At 48.8% G+C, this 16,904-nt stretch overlaps 1 protein-coding gene across 1 annotated transcript in view; it reads right to left on the bottom strand.

The window, feature by feature from the left end:
* The window catches only part of PRPF3 (pre-mRNA processing factor 3), a 63,857-nt gene that overhangs the window by 15,255 nt on the left and 31,698 nt on the right, over positions 1 to 16,904 (bottom strand). The window contains exons 6-9 of the mRNA XM_063947154.1: positions 14,931 to 15,148; positions 14,227 to 14,533; positions 13,969 to 14,135; positions 13,124 to 13,206 (exon numbers count right to left, since the gene is read on the bottom strand). Coding sequence (XP_063803224.1) covers positions 13,124 to 13,206; positions 13,969 to 14,135; positions 14,227 to 14,533; positions 14,931 to 15,148 — 775 coding nt within the window. The remainder of the gene's footprint in view (positions 1 to 13,123; positions 13,207 to 13,968; positions 14,136 to 14,226; positions 14,534 to 14,930; positions 15,149 to 16,904) is intronic.

Below are 16,904 nucleotides of genomic sequence, written 5' to 3'. Positions count from 1 at the left end.
TCCAAGGATCTTCCGCAAGTAACCCTCGCAGGTCGGTGTACCAACTCCTGCGGGGCCAATCTGGTGCGATTAGAATAACCCACACTCGTTCCCGCTTTACTCTTTTCAGAACCCTGGGTATGAGTGGGAATGGTGGAAATATGTAAACCCTTCTGTAACACCACGGAAGTGTTAATGCGTCCACTCCTTCTGCTGCTGGGTCTCGAGTTCTTGACACATATCTGGGCAGTTGATGGTTTTGTCGAGACGCCATTAGGTCCACCTGAGGTAGACCCCATCTTCTCACAATCATGTTGAAAATCCGTGGATGAAGGCACCACTCCCCCGGATGAATGTCCTGGCGACTGAGGTAATCTGCTACCCAGTTCTCCACACCTGGAATGAACACTGCGGAGAGAATGATGTCTCTTCTTTCTGCCCACAACAAGATCTTTGTGGCCTCCTTTAACGCCATCCTGCTCTTTGTTCCTCCCTGACTGTTTATGTAAGCCGTCGTCGTGACATTGTCTGACTGAATCCTGATGTTCTGATTCATGACTAGGTCTTCTGCTAAGAGAAGGGCATTGTAGACTGCTCTTAGTTCGAGGATATTTATGGGTAATTGGCTTTCCTGTAGCGTCCACCGTCCCTGAAACTGATGGTCGTCTAGGACGGCTCCCCAACCTCTGAGACTGGCGTCCGTCGTCAAGATCTTCTAATCCCAAATGCCGCATTTCTTGCCGGCTGTAAGGTTCTTGTGTAAAGACCACCATATCAAGGAGACCCGTACTTGTGGTTGAAGTCGAATTCTCCGATGGAGAAGCCAGTGCGAGCCTGCTCCCTGAGCAATGAGGTTCATTTGGAATGGTCGGGAATGAGGTCTGCCGTACTGGAGAGCTTCGAACGACGCCACCATCTTCCCGAGAAGTTGCACACAGAGGTGCAGAGAAACAGTCTGCGTCCTCAGTACCTGAGCCACTAATCTCTGTAGGTCCTGTACCTTGTTCTCTGGTAGGAACACACGTAATAGGACCGTGTCCAAGATGAGACCGAGGAATTGAATCCGCTGAGTCGTTATGAGGTTGGACTTTTGGAAATTGACAATCCATCCATGTTGAATTAGAAATTGATGGGATGTCTGAACATCCTTGAGCAGTCGATTCTGAGATGGAGCTTTGATCAGTAAATCGTCCAGATAAGGTATAATCGTGACCCCCAACAGTCTCAGTCCTGCCACCATGATCGCCATAATCTTTGTGAAAATTCTTGGGGCTGACGCTAGACCGAACGGCAAGGCCCGGAATTGGTAGTGCTCCGCCACCAGTGCGAACAGTAAGTAAACCTGGTGAGGAGTCCAGATTGGGATATGCAGATATGCATCCTTTATGTCCATGGATACCATGAACTCGCTTGGTTCTAAGCCTGCAATAACTGATTGAATTGATTCCATCTTGAATCTGTAGACTCTTAAAAACTGGTTGAAAACTTTTAAATTGAGTATTGGTCTGACCGTCCCGTCTGGTTTTGGCACGACAAAAAGATTGGAATAGAACCCCGTTCCTCTCTGAGAAGCGGGAACCGGAATAATGACCTCTGCTAGTAGTAATTTTTGAATTGCTGACTGTAGTGCCCTTGCTTTTTGAGGGCACTGAGGCAATCCTGTTGTAAAAAATTGACTGAGGCCTCTGTTGAAATTCCAGTTTGTATCCCTGAGAGATTAAGTTGTTCACCCAAAGCTCTGGTGAGGTTTTAGCCCAGATGTCCTGAAAACCTTCCAGTCGGCCGCCCACCAAGGGGGACCCCAGGTGAGCTGGGAGGCCGTCATGCCACGGTCTTGTCAGCAGGTTTATCCTGCTTTCTGGTTGCTGCTTGCGAGCGGCCTCTACCTCTGCCCCCGCGTGCTTGTGTACCGAAACCCCTACCTCGGGCTCGAAAGGACTGTGATCTAAATGAAGTAAACGATGGTCCCGAATAACCTCTCCTAGTCTGTGGAGCGGTTCTCGTATAAGGAGTAGGCAGAAAAGTGGACTTCCCCGCTGTAGCCTGCGAAATCCACTTGTCCAATTCTGGTCCGAACAGCATGTCACCCCCAAAGGGAATGGATTCTACCGCCTTCTTGGTGTCAGAGTCACCTTGCCATTCTCTGAGCCATAATATCCTTCTAGCCGATATGGCCGATGCAGATATGTGCGATGCTATTCTGCTAATATCCTTAGAAGCTTGACACAAGTATGAAGCAGATTCTCGAATGTGTTCCGCCAGCTGTGTAATCTCTTCTAAGCTATTTTCCTCCTCAATAGCTTGTACAATATGGCCGGACCATGCACCCATGGCCTTGTTGACCCAAGCACATACGATCGCAGTTCTCTGCGCTGCACCTGCTGCTACAAACATTGATTTTAACGCCGTGTCAACTTTTCGGTCGGACGCATCTTTTAAAGTAGTTACGTTAGGAATTGGCAAGATTGTCTTCTTTGACAATCTTCCTAGTGAAGCATCAACTACCGGTGGAGACTCCCACTTGTCCATTACACCCTTAGGTAGGGGGTAAGTTACCTGAAAACGTTTCGGAAATTGAAAACGTTTGTCCGGTTGTTTCCAAGCCTCCTCCATCTGAGATTGGAGGGATTTAGGAATGGGGAACGCTGCTGAACGCGGTTTCTGGGATTCGAACAAATCGAAATCTTCTGGCTCCCGGACTTCCTCTTCCTTAAAGCTTAGGATGTCCTTTACTGCGTCAATTAAGGAATCCAGACCCGATATCGCCGAGTCTTCTTCAGGAAAATCGGCGTCTAGGTTGGGTTCAATTAACTCACCTTCTTCCGTATCCAGAAGAAAACCCTCTTCCTCCTCAGATTATGGTATAATAGGAAGAGTTCTTTTAACAGCCTTGCGCACAGTCGTCTCAGCGTGTGCGGGCGGCGTTAACTTGATGAGAAATTCCTCCATTGTCTTTGAGAATCCCGCAGACCATTCCGATTGCTGTTTGCGGGATTCTGCCATTTCCTTGGAGATTCTATTAGCAAGGTTGTCTTCCCATGCCTTAGCCAGAGCACTGCTCCCAGGTGGAGCGTCCTTGTCTAAGCAGGAGTCGCACACCCCGGAGCTGCCAACCCGCGTGCTCTTCTTGTTACATTTCGTACAAACATAGCAGGTCTTTGAGGTCTTGGTAGCCTTAGACATGTTTTTGTTTTTTTAAAACCCCTTATCAGGGTATTATGCAGCGCTTTCACCCTTTAAACTAGGAAGAGAAAGACTGGGAGATGACGGAAGCGAAGGTATTGGATCCGCCTGGAATTAACTGTCCCCTTTTTTTATAAAAGGAACAGGCCAAAAAAATTAAAAAAATAAAAATAAAACACCAGCCGACTCGCAAACCTCACACCCCAACTGTAAATCAGCTACGATGTTAGAGTTGGCTTGCTTCTGTGTATTTTCTCCGGGATCTTTGAAAGAGACGTCCCTTGAAAATATAATTTGTAAAGTTTGATTACTTTTCAGGAGATCCTCATATTGTATATATACATTTCACCAGCAGAGGGAGCTGTTGTCTAACTATCTCTCTACTATCTTAATGCCTGCACTATCCAGGCCGTGCAGCAGGGGGAGTTAATGCCTTTATCCTTAAACTTTCCCCTGTGTACACTACTGGAGGGAGGAGGACCCGTCCCTCACCTCAGCCTGGCGCCAAAGCGAAGCAACATGGCCCCCACTGCTTAAGTTCATATAAAAAACTGGCCTGCTGCACTGTTATTCACATTTAAGTGTTCTAATGTTTATTTCTTTCTGGCCGCTATACAGCCCGCTCTGGACCCGCCGGCTGGCGCACGCGACGGGTCCGTCTCCCCTAGCGGCGCCTGTGCTCTGCTCCGCCGCCCCCGTGGGTCTCTGTAGTTATGCAGCGCGCCCTGGAGCCGCCGGCTGGCGCGCGCTACGGGTCCGCGTGCCGTAGCGGCGCCCGTGCTCCTCTCCGGCCGTGGGTCTTTGTACTGTGTAGTGCCGCTTGCCGTCCCCCCCTGCTTACAGGGAAGACAGACTGAGTCTCGCGCCGCACTAAGGGTCCCACGCGCCGCCCACCGTCGCTTGCCCTTCCCTGTGTATAAAGGGGATTTTATTATAGCAAGCTATACTAGAGGGAGAGAGAAGTTAAAAAGAAAAAAAAAAAAAAAAAACACCTTTTAGTACTGGAAGACCCTAGCCTAAACTTGTACCAGTACTCACTAATAGTTGTTCTTTTGAGGATCTCCTGTGGAGAGATGCAGTTCCCTTCAATAGGGATCTTTGTCTCTCTGAACTTAGGTAGCTTTGTTCCCCCTTTATTAGGGTTACGCAGCCCCTTTTAGATTTTTTTGTCAGGAGCTCAAGTGCTCCACTGTTGTGCCTCCAGCACAATTTTTCAAACTGAGGGATGTGAAGGGGGAGGAGCCGGCTGTGCAGACAATGCTAATTTAAGATTGTGCCACACCTCCGGTTCAAGGCTTCACACCCCTACTGTATAGGACTCCAGTGTCCCCTAGTGGATGAAAGAGAAAAGGACTCTTACACGATAAGGCTCCTAACTCAGAAACCCTCCTGGCCGAAGCCAAGACCAGCAATAACGTTACCTTCCAAGAGAGATATTTCAGGTCTGTTCTCGGTAACGGCTCAAAGAGTGGCGATTTCAAAATATCTAACAAATTTAAATCCCATGGTGCAGTGGGAGTACGAAAAGGGGGCTGTATCCTCAGAACCCCTTGTAAAAAGGTTTGAACCTCTGGCAAGGATGCCAACCGCTGTTGAAAAAGGATGGAAGAGCAGACACTTGAACCTTCAGAGATCCCAGCCACAGACCTAACGCTAGGCTGGCCTGAAGGAAAAGCAAAAGTCTGGATAAGTGGAAGGTCGTCGAATTCCATCCACGTTCCTGACACTAGTCTATGTACTTCTTCCAAATTCTGTAGTAGTGCATGGCTGTGACCGGCTTCCTAGCTGCAATCATCGTAGGAATGGCCGTTATAGGTATCCCTCTGTTCCTTAAGATCCGGGTTTCAATAGCCACGCCGTTAAACGCAGCCTATTCAGGTCCGGGTGGTGAAACGGGCCTTGAGATAGCAGATCCACTGAGGTACCGCCAAGGGTCGTCCGCTAACAACCCTCGTAGATCCGAGTACCAACTCCTGCATGGCCAATCTGGTGTGATTAGAATCGCCCACACTCGTTCTCGTTTCAACCTCTTCAGAACCCTCGGTATGAGTGGAAAAGGTGGGAAGATGTAAACCTTTTTGTAACACAAGGAAGTGTTAATGCGTCCACTCCTTCTGCTGCTGGATACCTTGTCCTGGACACATATCTGGGCAGCCAATGGTTCTGCCACGACGCCAATAGGTCGACCTGAGGTAGACCCCCATCTCCTCACCACCATGTTGAAAATCCGTGGATGCAGGCACCACTCTCCCGGATGCATGCCCTGGCGACTGAGATAATCTGCTTCACAGTTCTCCACTCCTGGAATGAACACCGCTGAGAGGATGACGTTTCGCCTTTCCACCCACAACAAGATCCTTGTGGCTTCTTTTAACGCCATCCTGCTCTTTGTTCCCCCTTGACGGTTTATGTAAGCCGTCGTTGTGACACTGTCCGACTGTATCCGTACGTAATGACCCATGACTAGGTCTTCGGCCAAGAGAAGCGCATTGTAAACTGCTCTTAGTTCAAGAAAATTTATGGGTAATCTGCTCTCCTGTAACGTCCACCTTCCTTGAAACTGACGGTCTTCGAGGACGGCACCCCAACCTCTGAGACTGGCGTTCGTTGTCAGGATCCTCCAATCCCACATGCCGAATCTCCTCCCTGCTGCGAGATTCTTGTGTAACGACCACCATATCAAGGAGACTAGTACTTGTGGTTGAAGTCGGATTCTCCGATGAAGAAGCCAGTGCGAACCTGCTCCTTGAGCAATGAGGTTCATCTGGAATGGCCGGGAGTTTAGTCTGCTGTACTGGAGAGCTTCGAACAACGCCACCATCTTCCCGAGAAGTTGCACACAGAGGTGCAGAGAAACAGTCGGTGTCTTTAGTACCTGAGCCACTAACTTCTGTATGTCCTGGATCTTGGACTCTGGCAGGAAAATTTTCAATTTCACCGTGTCCAAGAGTTGAGTTGGAATGAGGTTGGATTTCTGGAAGTTCACTATCCACCCCTGTTGAATGAGAAATCGGTGAGATGTCTGAGCATCCTTTATCAGCTTCTGTTGAGAGGAGTCCTTGATCAGAAGATCGTCTAGATAAGGTATCATCGTGACCCCTAATAGCCTCAGTCCTGCAACCATGACTGCCATGATCTTCGTGAAGATCCTTGGGGCTGATGATAGACCGAATGGCAGAGCTCTGAATTGGTAATGATCCCTCACCAGTGCAAACCTTAGGTAAGCTTGGTGGGGAGACCAAATAGGGATATGCAGGTATGCATCCTTTATGTTCCAAACCTGCAATGACCGACTGGATTGATTCCATTTTGAATTTGTAAACCCTTAGAAACTGGTTTAAAACTTTTAAATTGAGTATCGGCCTGACCGCCCTGTCCGGCTTTGGCACGACAAAAAGACTGGAATAGAACTCCGTTTCTCTCTGAGAGGTGGGAACTTGAACAATGACCTCTGAACGTAGTAATTTCTGAATTGCCATCAGTAGTGCTTTTGCCTTCTGAGGGCACCGAGGCAAACCCGTTGTAAAAAACTGACTGTGAGGTCTCTCTTGGAAATCCATTTTGTACCCCTGTGAGATTATGTTGTTTATCCAAAGTTCTGGTGAGGTGTTGGCCCATACGTCCTGAAAACCTTCCAGACGTGCGCCCACCAGGGGGGACTCCAGGTGAGCTGGGAGACCGTTATGCCACGGTCTTGTCAGCAGGTTTCTCCTGCTTTCTGGTTGTCTGTGAGCGGCCTCTACCTCTGCCCCCACGTACCTGCGCACCGAAACCTCTTCCTCGGGCTCGAAAGGACTGAGATCTGAACGAATTTAACATTGGACCCGAATAACCTCTCTTAACCTGTGGAGTGGTTCTCGTATAAGGAGTAGGTAGGAATGTGGATTTCCCTGCCGTAGCCTGTGCAATCCATTTGTCCAACTCTGGACCGAAAAGCAGTTCACCCCCAAAGGGAATGGATTCCACCGCCTTCTTGGTGTCAGTCTCCTTGCCATTCTCTGAGCCATAAAATCCGTCTAGCCGATATGGCCGATGCGGAGATGCGCGATGCAATCCTGCGAGCATCCTTTGAGGCCTGACACAGGTATGAAGCAGATTCTCGAATGTGTTCAGCCAGTTGGGTAATCTCTTCCAAGCTATCTTCCTTCTCAATAGCCTGTACACTACGGCTAGCCCATGCTCCCATGGCCTTGTTAACCCAAGCACAGATGAGCGTAGGTCTCTGTGCCGCACCTGCTGCTACAAAAATCGACTTTAAAGCTGTGTCAACCTTACGGTCTGTCCTTTAAAGTCGTTACATTAGGTATCGGTAAGATTGTCTTTTTTGACAACCTTCCTAGGGAGGCATCCACAACTGGCGTAGTCTCCCATTTATCCATTACACCCTTAGGTAAAGGGTACGTTACTTGAACCCGTTTCGGAAATTGAAAACGTTTAACAGGTTGTTTCCAAGCCTCCTCCATTTGAGCTTGGAGAGATTTAGGAATGGGAAAAACTGCTGAACGCGGTTTTTGGGATTCTAATAATTCAAATTCCTCAGGTTTTAAAGTTCAGGATTTCTTTCACCGCGTCAATTTATGAATCAAGAATGCAGACTCCTCCCCCCTCTATCCTCCACAAGCCCCAGTTTTAACAACTGAGGCGTAAGGAGATGAACAGAGAACAACAACAACAACAACAACTAACAATTCTAACCTTGAACCTGAAACACAACGCAGGCAGGAAACAGTGCTGGGCGGGCGTCCACTGTCCCCTATGGATTCAGTGAAAAGGATTTATCGGTAAGTACCAAAATCCCATTTTCTATAGCATCCACTAGGGGACACTGGAGATGACCCAAAGCTGTCCCTGTGGGCGGGAGAGCACTGAGGAATCTGTAAGACAAGTCGTCCAAACTGCGAAGCGGAGGCGGAAAATGTATCAAACTTATAAAACCGAATAAAAGTATGAGCCGTGGACCAGGTAGCCGAAAGGCAAAGCTGTGACAGAGAGGCACCACGGCTCACCGCCCAAGACGGGCCCACGGACCGCGTAGAGTGTGACAAATAACCACCAGAGTTTCGCAGGCGGAATGCAAATAGGCTTGGCGAATGGCCAACTTAATCCATCTGGCCAAAGTCTGCTTTGAGGCAGGCCAACCACGCTTGACCGCATCATACAGCACAAACAAGGCATCCTATTTCCGCAAGGGTGCCGTCCTAGTGACATATATAGGAAGCGCCCGGACCACATCTAGAGAAGATGGAGCCCTGGAGATATCCTTCAAAGTAGGAACCACGATTGGCTGGTTTATGTGGAAAGCCGAAACCACCTTTGGCTGAAAACCGTAGTGTGGGGAGTTCCGCTCTATCTTCGTGAAAGACCAAGTAAGGCTGTTTACACGATAAGGCACTTAAATCAGAAACCCTGCGAGCTGACGCGAAGGCCAAAAGGAGAACAGTTTTCCAAGTAAGAAATTTGAAATCTACCTCCTCCAAAGGTTCAAAAACCAAGGATTATAAGAAGTGAAGGACCAAATTGAGGTCCCACGGAGCAGTAGGTGGAACGAAGGGCGGTTGCACCCGAAACACTCCCTGCAGAAAGGTCTGCACTTCCGGCATGATTGCAAATTTGCGCTGGAAAAATATAGACAAAGCAGATACTTGTACTTTGAGAGAGCCGAGGCGTAGGCCACTATCCAGGCCCGTTTGTAAGAAAAGCAAAAGACGGGCCAATTTGAAAGTTCGGGTGTCGAAACCTCTTTCCAAACACAAAGACATGTAGGCTCGCCATATGTGGTGGTAATGGGCCGCGGTAACCGGTTTATGAGCCTTGAGCATGGTAGGGATTACTGATTAAGTAATACTTTTACTTCTCAAGATAGAGGCTTCAAGAGCCACCCTAATAAACGCAGCCGCGTCAAATTCGGGTGACGTAACGGCCCTTACTGCAACAGGTCTGGACGACGCCACGGTTTGTCTGCGAGGAGCAAAAGGAGGTCCGAATACCAAGCTCTCCGAGGCCAATTCGGAGGCACTAGAATGACCCACGTAGATTCCCTCTTGATCCGTGAGAGCGTCTATGTCTTCTGCTCTGGGATCTCGAGTCCTGGACAGATATCGCGGGAGTTGATGATTCAAATGGGAGGCCATCAGATCCACTTGTGGAAGACCCCATCGCCGAAACCAACTGTTGAAGGGGTGGAGCCACTCTCCCGGTTGAAGGTCCTGACGGCTGAGATAATCCGCTTCCCAGTTGTTCACTCCTGGGATGAAAACCACTGATAAAATGACTTCGTGAAGTTCTGCCCACCTCAGGATCCGAGCCACTTCTCGCATGACCATGCGACTGCGTGTGCCGCCCTGGCGATTGATATAAGCGACTGCGGTTGCGTTGTCCGACTCATGCCGCTCTTGACTGAAGCAGGTGAACGTCTTCCTGAAGCGTATTGAAGATCGCCCAAAGTTCCAATACATTTATGTGCAGTAACTGTTCCTGTTCTGACCACTTTCCTTGGAAGCAATACTCCAGTATCACAGCTCCCCAGCCTCTGAGACTGGCGTCGGTTGTGACCAAAATCCAGTCCCATATGCTGAATCTCCTTCCCGCCATGATGTTGTTCAAATGAAGCCACCAGAGAAGAGACACTCGGGTGCGCGGAGCTAGCTGCACCATGCCTTGGAGATGTAGATGTGACCCCGACCACTGGGTTAAGAGGTCTATCTGAAAGGGTCAGGAATGAAACCGCCCGAACTGTAACATCTCGTAGGCTACACCATCTTCCCTAAGAGACGAATACAAAAGGTGTAATGACACCCTCTTTGGCTTGAGGACTTTTTGAACCATCAGCTGGATATTCTGCACCTTGTCCTCTGAGAGTAAAAGTGTGCTACCATGACTGCCATGATCTTGGTGAACACTCTGGGAGCCGAAGACAGGCCGAAAGGAAGTGCTCTGAACTGATAATGATCCTGTAGAATTGCGAATCTCAAGAATTCCTGATGTGGCTTTCAAATGGGAACATGTAGGTATGCATCCTTTATGTCTAGTGATGACATGAACTCTTCTGGCTCCAGACCCGCTATCACGGAGCCAATCGACACCATTTTGAATCTGTGATATGTGAGATATTGATGCATAGGGAGGATTTCAAATATTTGAAAAGTTGGTTGGGTGTCTGTTTTTTCCTGTCTATTAGATTGGGGGGGGAAAAACAGACTCCCAACTTACTTTTCAAACATTTGAATCTCCCCCAAAGACTTCAAATTCAGGATAGGTCTTACTGAGCCGTCCGGCTTCGGGACCACAAACAGGTTTGCGTAGTAACCCTTCATCCGTTGAGGGACTGGTACCGGCATTAAGACCACAGAGGTCAATAGAGACTGAATCGCTCTCTGAAGAGCAATCTGTTTGTCCTCTGTAGCCGGAAGACTGGTGGTAAAGAACCGTGGTGGAAGTGAAACTCCGAAATCCATCATGTAACCCCTGGACACTAGGGCACGAACCCACGCATCTGTGAAAGTGTGCATCCACGCCTCCTGAAAATTTCGGAGGCATGCACCCACCATGGGAGAGCCCAGGTGGGAAGGGATTCCGTCATGCCACTGTTTTGTCAGTTGGCTTAGGCTCCTGACGACGAGAGGTAGATTGTTGGCGACTGCAGGCTCTTCCACCCTTGGGCTGACCTGCTGATGTTCCGGATCTAGATCGAAAGGAAGCAGAGGTCCAAAAGGAACGAAAAGACGGACCAGAATAGGTCCGTTTAGGTGGAGGAGTTAGAAGTCAAAAACGTGGATTCTCCACCCGTAGCTTGAGAAATGAGCTTGTCTAGATCGTCACCAAAAAGCACCTTCCCTGTAAACGGTAAGGCTTCTGCCGTTCGTTTAGATTCTGCATCGGCCTGCCAAGAGCGCAGCCACAGTGCCCGGCGAGCAGCTACAGCTGAGGCTGAAATCCGTGCCCCTACTTGGTCAATATCCTTTGAAGCTTCTCCCAGGTACGCTGCTGATTCTTTAATATGTTCTGCCAGAACAATTAATTTGTCAAGTGGAACTCCTGCTTCCAAGTCAGAATTCAATTGGGCCGCCCAATGTTCAATAGCCTTATTCACCCAAGACTCTACCAATGTGGATCTAAGTAAGGCACCAGCAACTGTGTAGATGGATTTCAGTGTCGTTTCCATCCTACGGTCTGAAGGGTCCTTCAAGGCTGTTGCCCCCTGAACCGGTAAAACAGTTTTTTTTGACAATCGTGAAAGTGACGAATCCACTGGGGGAGGTTGTTCCCCTTTTTCAGTCATAGTAGCTGGAAAGGGATAGGAAGCCAGGAACAGTTTCGGTACCTGGAATCTCTTATCTGGGTGTTTCCAGGCTTCGGACAAAAGTTGTCCAATTTTGGCGAAAAGGGAAACGTTATGGAAGATTTGCGTTTAGTACCAAATAGAGAAGAATCCGGGGATTCTGGAGGAGCTGTGTCATTTATGTTCAACACCTGGCGAACTGCTTTTAAAAGGGCTTCTACTCCTTGGTCTTGCGACGTGTTATCCTCCGCATCGGATACATCGTCGATTTCACCCTCTTCCTCCTCCGTCCCTTCTGCCCCTGTCGCTCTTCGTCAGATTCGTCTGACTGAAGGATTGCTGGAAGAGTCCTTTTCTTTTTGGGGCGTATCGGAATAAGTTGACTGGCGGAGGAATCCATCCATTTAACCAAGCCTTCTACGGATCTGACTAGACCCGTTGCCCACGCTGGTTCTGCAGGAAGAGAAGGGGGTACAGAGGGATCAAAAGATCTAGCAGAGTTTCGATCTCTGCGAGAAGCTGCCAGTTCGGATCGGAGATCCGACATAATCTGTGCTAAATTACAGGCCCAAGGGGGTTCTGAACCTTCCAAAGAGGTAGTCGCCTGGACTACCTCTTCCTGCATACATTCAGAACAAACGGTCGAACAGTCAGAGGCCTGGGGCAATTTCTTATTGCACTTAGTATATGTAAAGAACTTCCGAGAAGTCTTTGGCACTGTATTCCTCCCCGACATTGTGGTTCCGGCTCAAGGACACTAGACCACTGTCAAACACACAATAAGGGATAGGGAGCTAGATAGAGGAGGAGAAAGCACTCTCTAAGCTTAAAAGCTATATCACTTGCTGAACGCTGTCTGTTCCCTACATGGTAACAATTCACTAATCTGTCCCCAGCACCTTCAGCCTCCAGGAGATGAAGGAATGCTGTTTTCAGGAGTCAGCAAGCTGGAGTCACTGCAAGATAAGAGGAATGTCACAGCGTTTAGTATATGTGAGCTTAACAAGAAGCTCCGCCCCCTTCCCGTTGCTGTGTGCCCGCTCAGCGCCATTGCAAACGTGGCTGGGTACACGGTTATACTAGCAATGTAGATACAGAGCCGTCAGCGCTATGCGCTGTAACCTTCCCCCTCCCCTGCCCCGTCTAAGGGGAAGCAATCCGGGGACCCGCTGTCTCACCGCGGCTTCCTTGTAGCTGTGGTGCTTGTATGCCGCTTCCTGCGTTTCAGTGCAGTGTTCCCTGGCCGTTCTGCGCCCAGCGCTGCAGGGGGGCAGCGGGAAAGCTGCGTTCTTACCTGTGAGCGGGAAAATGCAGGTGCACGGCGATCAGAGGCTGGCAAGCACTGTTCATTAAGTGCTGACGCGTCCTCCGTTGTCAGGCTGCCCGAGGACCCGGACCCCACCTTTGCAGAGGTGGTGAAGGGCCTCCCCAGAGTCTCTCTTCGTTTGTTATCCGTAGTGCAGGAGCACTAAAAAAAGATGACCGGCTCCTTCAGCACATTAAAAAAACTGGGGCTTGTGGGGGATAGAGGGGAGAGGGGTCTGCATTCTTTTCAATTAGTTAAAGTGCCAGCTCCTGATAGCCAGCCCGTCTATCCCCAGTGTAGTCAGCCTCCAGTGCCCCCTAGTGGATGCTAGAGAAACAATATATACATTAACCAAACATCCTGCACAAACAATTCACCTGGAGGGCTGAGCTGTGCCGGGTGCTCAACGAGATTTGTGATTCCGTGGAATTCTTCCCGTCGTGCTAACGTTTCTGCTCTCCTGGAGGAAAAAATAAATAAAAACATTTTTTTTTTAAAGTGTGAACGGAGCCTGGATTATTGCAGCAAGAAAATGTGCATTATACAGTGAAGAACACAAATATCTCCCAGATGCAGTGGGCGAAGCAGACATCTGTAACAAGCTGATAAAGGCGTTGTATATGTTGCCAGTTATAATGACTGCCCAGTACTTACTTGCCGTCTCCTGGTAGGCAGCAGCGGTTCCAATGTGGCTTCCGTGTCTTGGCGGTCATGTGACTGTCACTTCCGGGTCAGATCTCTACTGCTCCAGCGTGTATTCCTTCCCTATCTCTCATACTTCCCTCTGGTGCCTAATCCTGACTACTTCCCCCTCATACACCCATCCTTTTTAAGCAATATGGCATGAGACGCACGGTGCGACCAGTATCAATTACCAGAATTGTGTACTTATTCCTAAATTTAGTGTCGCAGCCGCATATGTCGCTTACAGTGTACTATGTACCTAGGAATGTTTTTATTGTAAAGGAAGTAGCAGATTAAGCATAACATTTCATGCAGCCGCACACTTGCATCAAACCTCCTCTTTTTACACAGGTGAGTGTCTGAGCTGCACACAGCAGCTACCTGCATTGCCATAACCAGTGCCTACGGGACCCGTGCATTGTCATTTTGCCCCATTAGTGACAGGCTGTGTAGAGTGCTTTGCAGATAGGTGTACAGGGACATATCTGTATGACTGTAAAACACACAGCAGTGTTGCCAGTATGTAACAGAAACTCACAGTTCAATTCCATTGGGAATGACGAAGGAGTCCCACCACTCGATCTCCGGAATCTCCCCTTCCTTGATCTCTTTTTTGGGGGCAATAAGTGCTAACCTGGTGGACGTCTGGATCCCAGTCTTCTTGGCTGCCTGTGAGATTTCGGCCTGTAGTTTCTCCAGCTGGGCCTGTTCCAACAAAGAAACGTATATTAATGAACCTCTCAATCACCGTTACCGGCACAGCGGCTGAACTGCAGATCTGAAATGTAGGAGGCACCTTAGTCCGCAACCTCTGAGCGATTTTCTCGAATTTTCCCTTGTCGTGGAACTTGAAGGAGCGTTTTGTGCGCTGGGCGGGCATGACCGATACCCGAGGGTCAAAGAAGGTGTTGGACTCCAGGTCATCTGAAGGTTTCTCTTTCAGCTGCTGCTTGAACTGCTCCCTTTTCACGGCCCGGATGTTGGCTTTCAATGTGGGCATGCGATGGGTCAGCTCGATCTCTTTCCCGGTGGCATCTACAGTGCGGCCCTGGTCATCCAAAATAAGAGGAGTGGGCTTTGACTGGTCTTTCAGCTCTACTTTCCTGGACAAAAAAAAAATAAGAAAAGAAAACGTAGGTACATCAGGCAATACTACTATTCTAAAACCTCATGATGGGCCTCTAGTCCAAGGTCAAAACATAAGCCATCAGCACTAGAACAGCTCATTCACCAAGTGAATGCAAAGAGAAATCCAATTAGGATGTACGTAGTTTATAGTTCCAAGCTATTGTTGAAGGGAGGTTTAGGGAATGACCGTAGCGATATGTTAGAGGTCATTACGGTTTTGTTAAGCGTAAGGGGCCTGGAATGCCTACAAAGTGAACAGTACAAAGAGGAAGAACCACACATCATTCCTGACACTTCCCACTGGAGATCGGATGTGTGACCTGACCACCTGCATGTTACAACAGCTAGTAATGGGAAGCACAGATTACTCACGGAGGGGCAATTCCCATAGCATGAAGGTTGGCCAAGCCAACCATGTTGGTAGCTCCTATGAGCCCAGGCTTCAGGGCCAGTTGAGCTTGGATCCGTGCCTGCAGCTCAGCAGCTTTCCTTGCCTTTTCAATGGCATCGTTCATGAATGTGGCAGCCTGGGATGGCTGGATGGTGTTCCCGATGTGGGAACGCTCAGACTGGTTGGAGGAAGATTTAGGCTGTGGAGAAAGAGAGGAAAGGTGAGACAACTCGTGGCTGTAAAGGCTTTCTGAGAGCTGTTTTTTCCTTAACTCTGCCTTTTCTTCATTTGTCTAAAGGCCTCAATGTTGCTATCCACGGCAAGCCGCTAGGTAGCAGTGTTCGGAGCCAGAACTGGTGCGTTATTCCCAGGTTGGTGCCTTTCACCCATGTTAAACACTGATGTGATTTAAAATGACTTTTCTGGCTCACATTAATGAGGTTTCAAAGGAAATAAAAAGGAGGGGCGGAGACTGCTCTGAGCAGACACAAACAGCCAATCAGCACCTTTTTCTGAGACCAGGGTTGGATATCCTGGGTCAGAGGCTTTCACACTGCACAGCGACCTGGGTCCGACCCTTCTTTTAACCCAGGTTGAAATGCAGGGTTGCTCGTCCTAGGTTATTCACTTTGGCGCGTACAGACTGCACCTCGACCCGGCAACAACCTGGTAATAACCCGCAATCAGTCTAAGATAGTGCGTCACTAATAGCAGTAGCGGGGAAAGAAACAGTCCGATTAATTTTCTTCTTATTCTTACTATCCTCAATGTCTATAGTAACAGACGACACGCACTACATTCCCCTCCGGAAACCTGTCTCCATATTACAGCTTACCCTACTCCATATTACAGCTTACCCTACACCAGGCTGGAAACCACCTGTGGGCCCTAATTCCTGGGGGCCCACCTTCTGCTCTAAGGATCAGGTTCTAGACTGTGCACTTGAATTATACATATGTTACCTTATAGTGGACTATGGTGTATTTTCTACAGTGCATTGCTGTTATTAATCTGGTACATTATCATGCATGCAGCAGCTGAATTCACTGTATATATTTATGAAGGTGCCCAGACGTTGCACTCTCTAATGGTTAGTCAAACCAATGAGGTGGCAGGCCACACCCCCTCCGCAGACTGGCCACACCCCTAACATGGGCCCCTATCACTGCATTTCCCCGGTGGACCCTACATGCCCCAGTCCGACACTGCCCTACTCCCACCTAGACTACCCACACAACTGTCCCAATCTCCAGCCACACTCCCTCCTGTGAAAGCTCTCCCATGAGCAGGCCCGTCCTACCCTGTATTGTCTTGTCTGCATTTATACTGGCCACATTGTATGCCCAATTTCCCCACTGTCCAGCACGGCTGATCACTGTGGCACCTTACACATCAATGATGATACTCATGTCTAAGCCGGTGCAATGATGAGACTTGATATATTGATAATTTCCAAACCATAAAGTACAAGTGACAGATACATACACTTGTACAATCCACAACTAGAAGCTAAAGCTGGATCGTAGCAGTGCTCATCAGTCCATTTCATTACAGCATCAATAGAGTCCACCCAGACATGTGCAGCAGAGCTTCATGGTACGACCCAGCTCCCAAATTCAGTGACCACTTGCTGATGTGTCCAGGTTCAACTGGACAAAGGTTTGCTGGGTGGAACATTTTACCCCTTCTCACTCCCTGCTTAGTGGGTGTCTGCAAATAACGGTCACAGTTTCGAGGCCATCCAGCAGGTCACATGTTCCAGGTCACCCAGCAGATGCACAGGAAGAGCTCACCAGCTGTCACATTTTCCAGAGTACAATGGTGATGCATTGTAAATAGCAGGTGGATATTTTGCCACATTACTCCAAAACAAAGCAACATATTACGCCATTTTTTTTCTCTGCAAATCTACAGACACAACCTTTAAATTTGGTATATGGTGTGCCCTACTCAGA

Source organism: Pseudophryne corroboree, chromosome 12 (assembly GCF_028390025.1).
Source record: "Pseudophryne corroboree isolate aPseCor3 chromosome 12, aPseCor3.hap2, whole genome shotgun sequence".
Taxonomy (NCBI): Eukaryota; Metazoa; Chordata; class Amphibia; order Anura; family Myobatrachidae; genus Pseudophryne; species Pseudophryne corroboree.
Note: the sequence above shows the minus strand (reverse complement) of the source record. Positions and strands in the feature narration are given on the sequence as shown.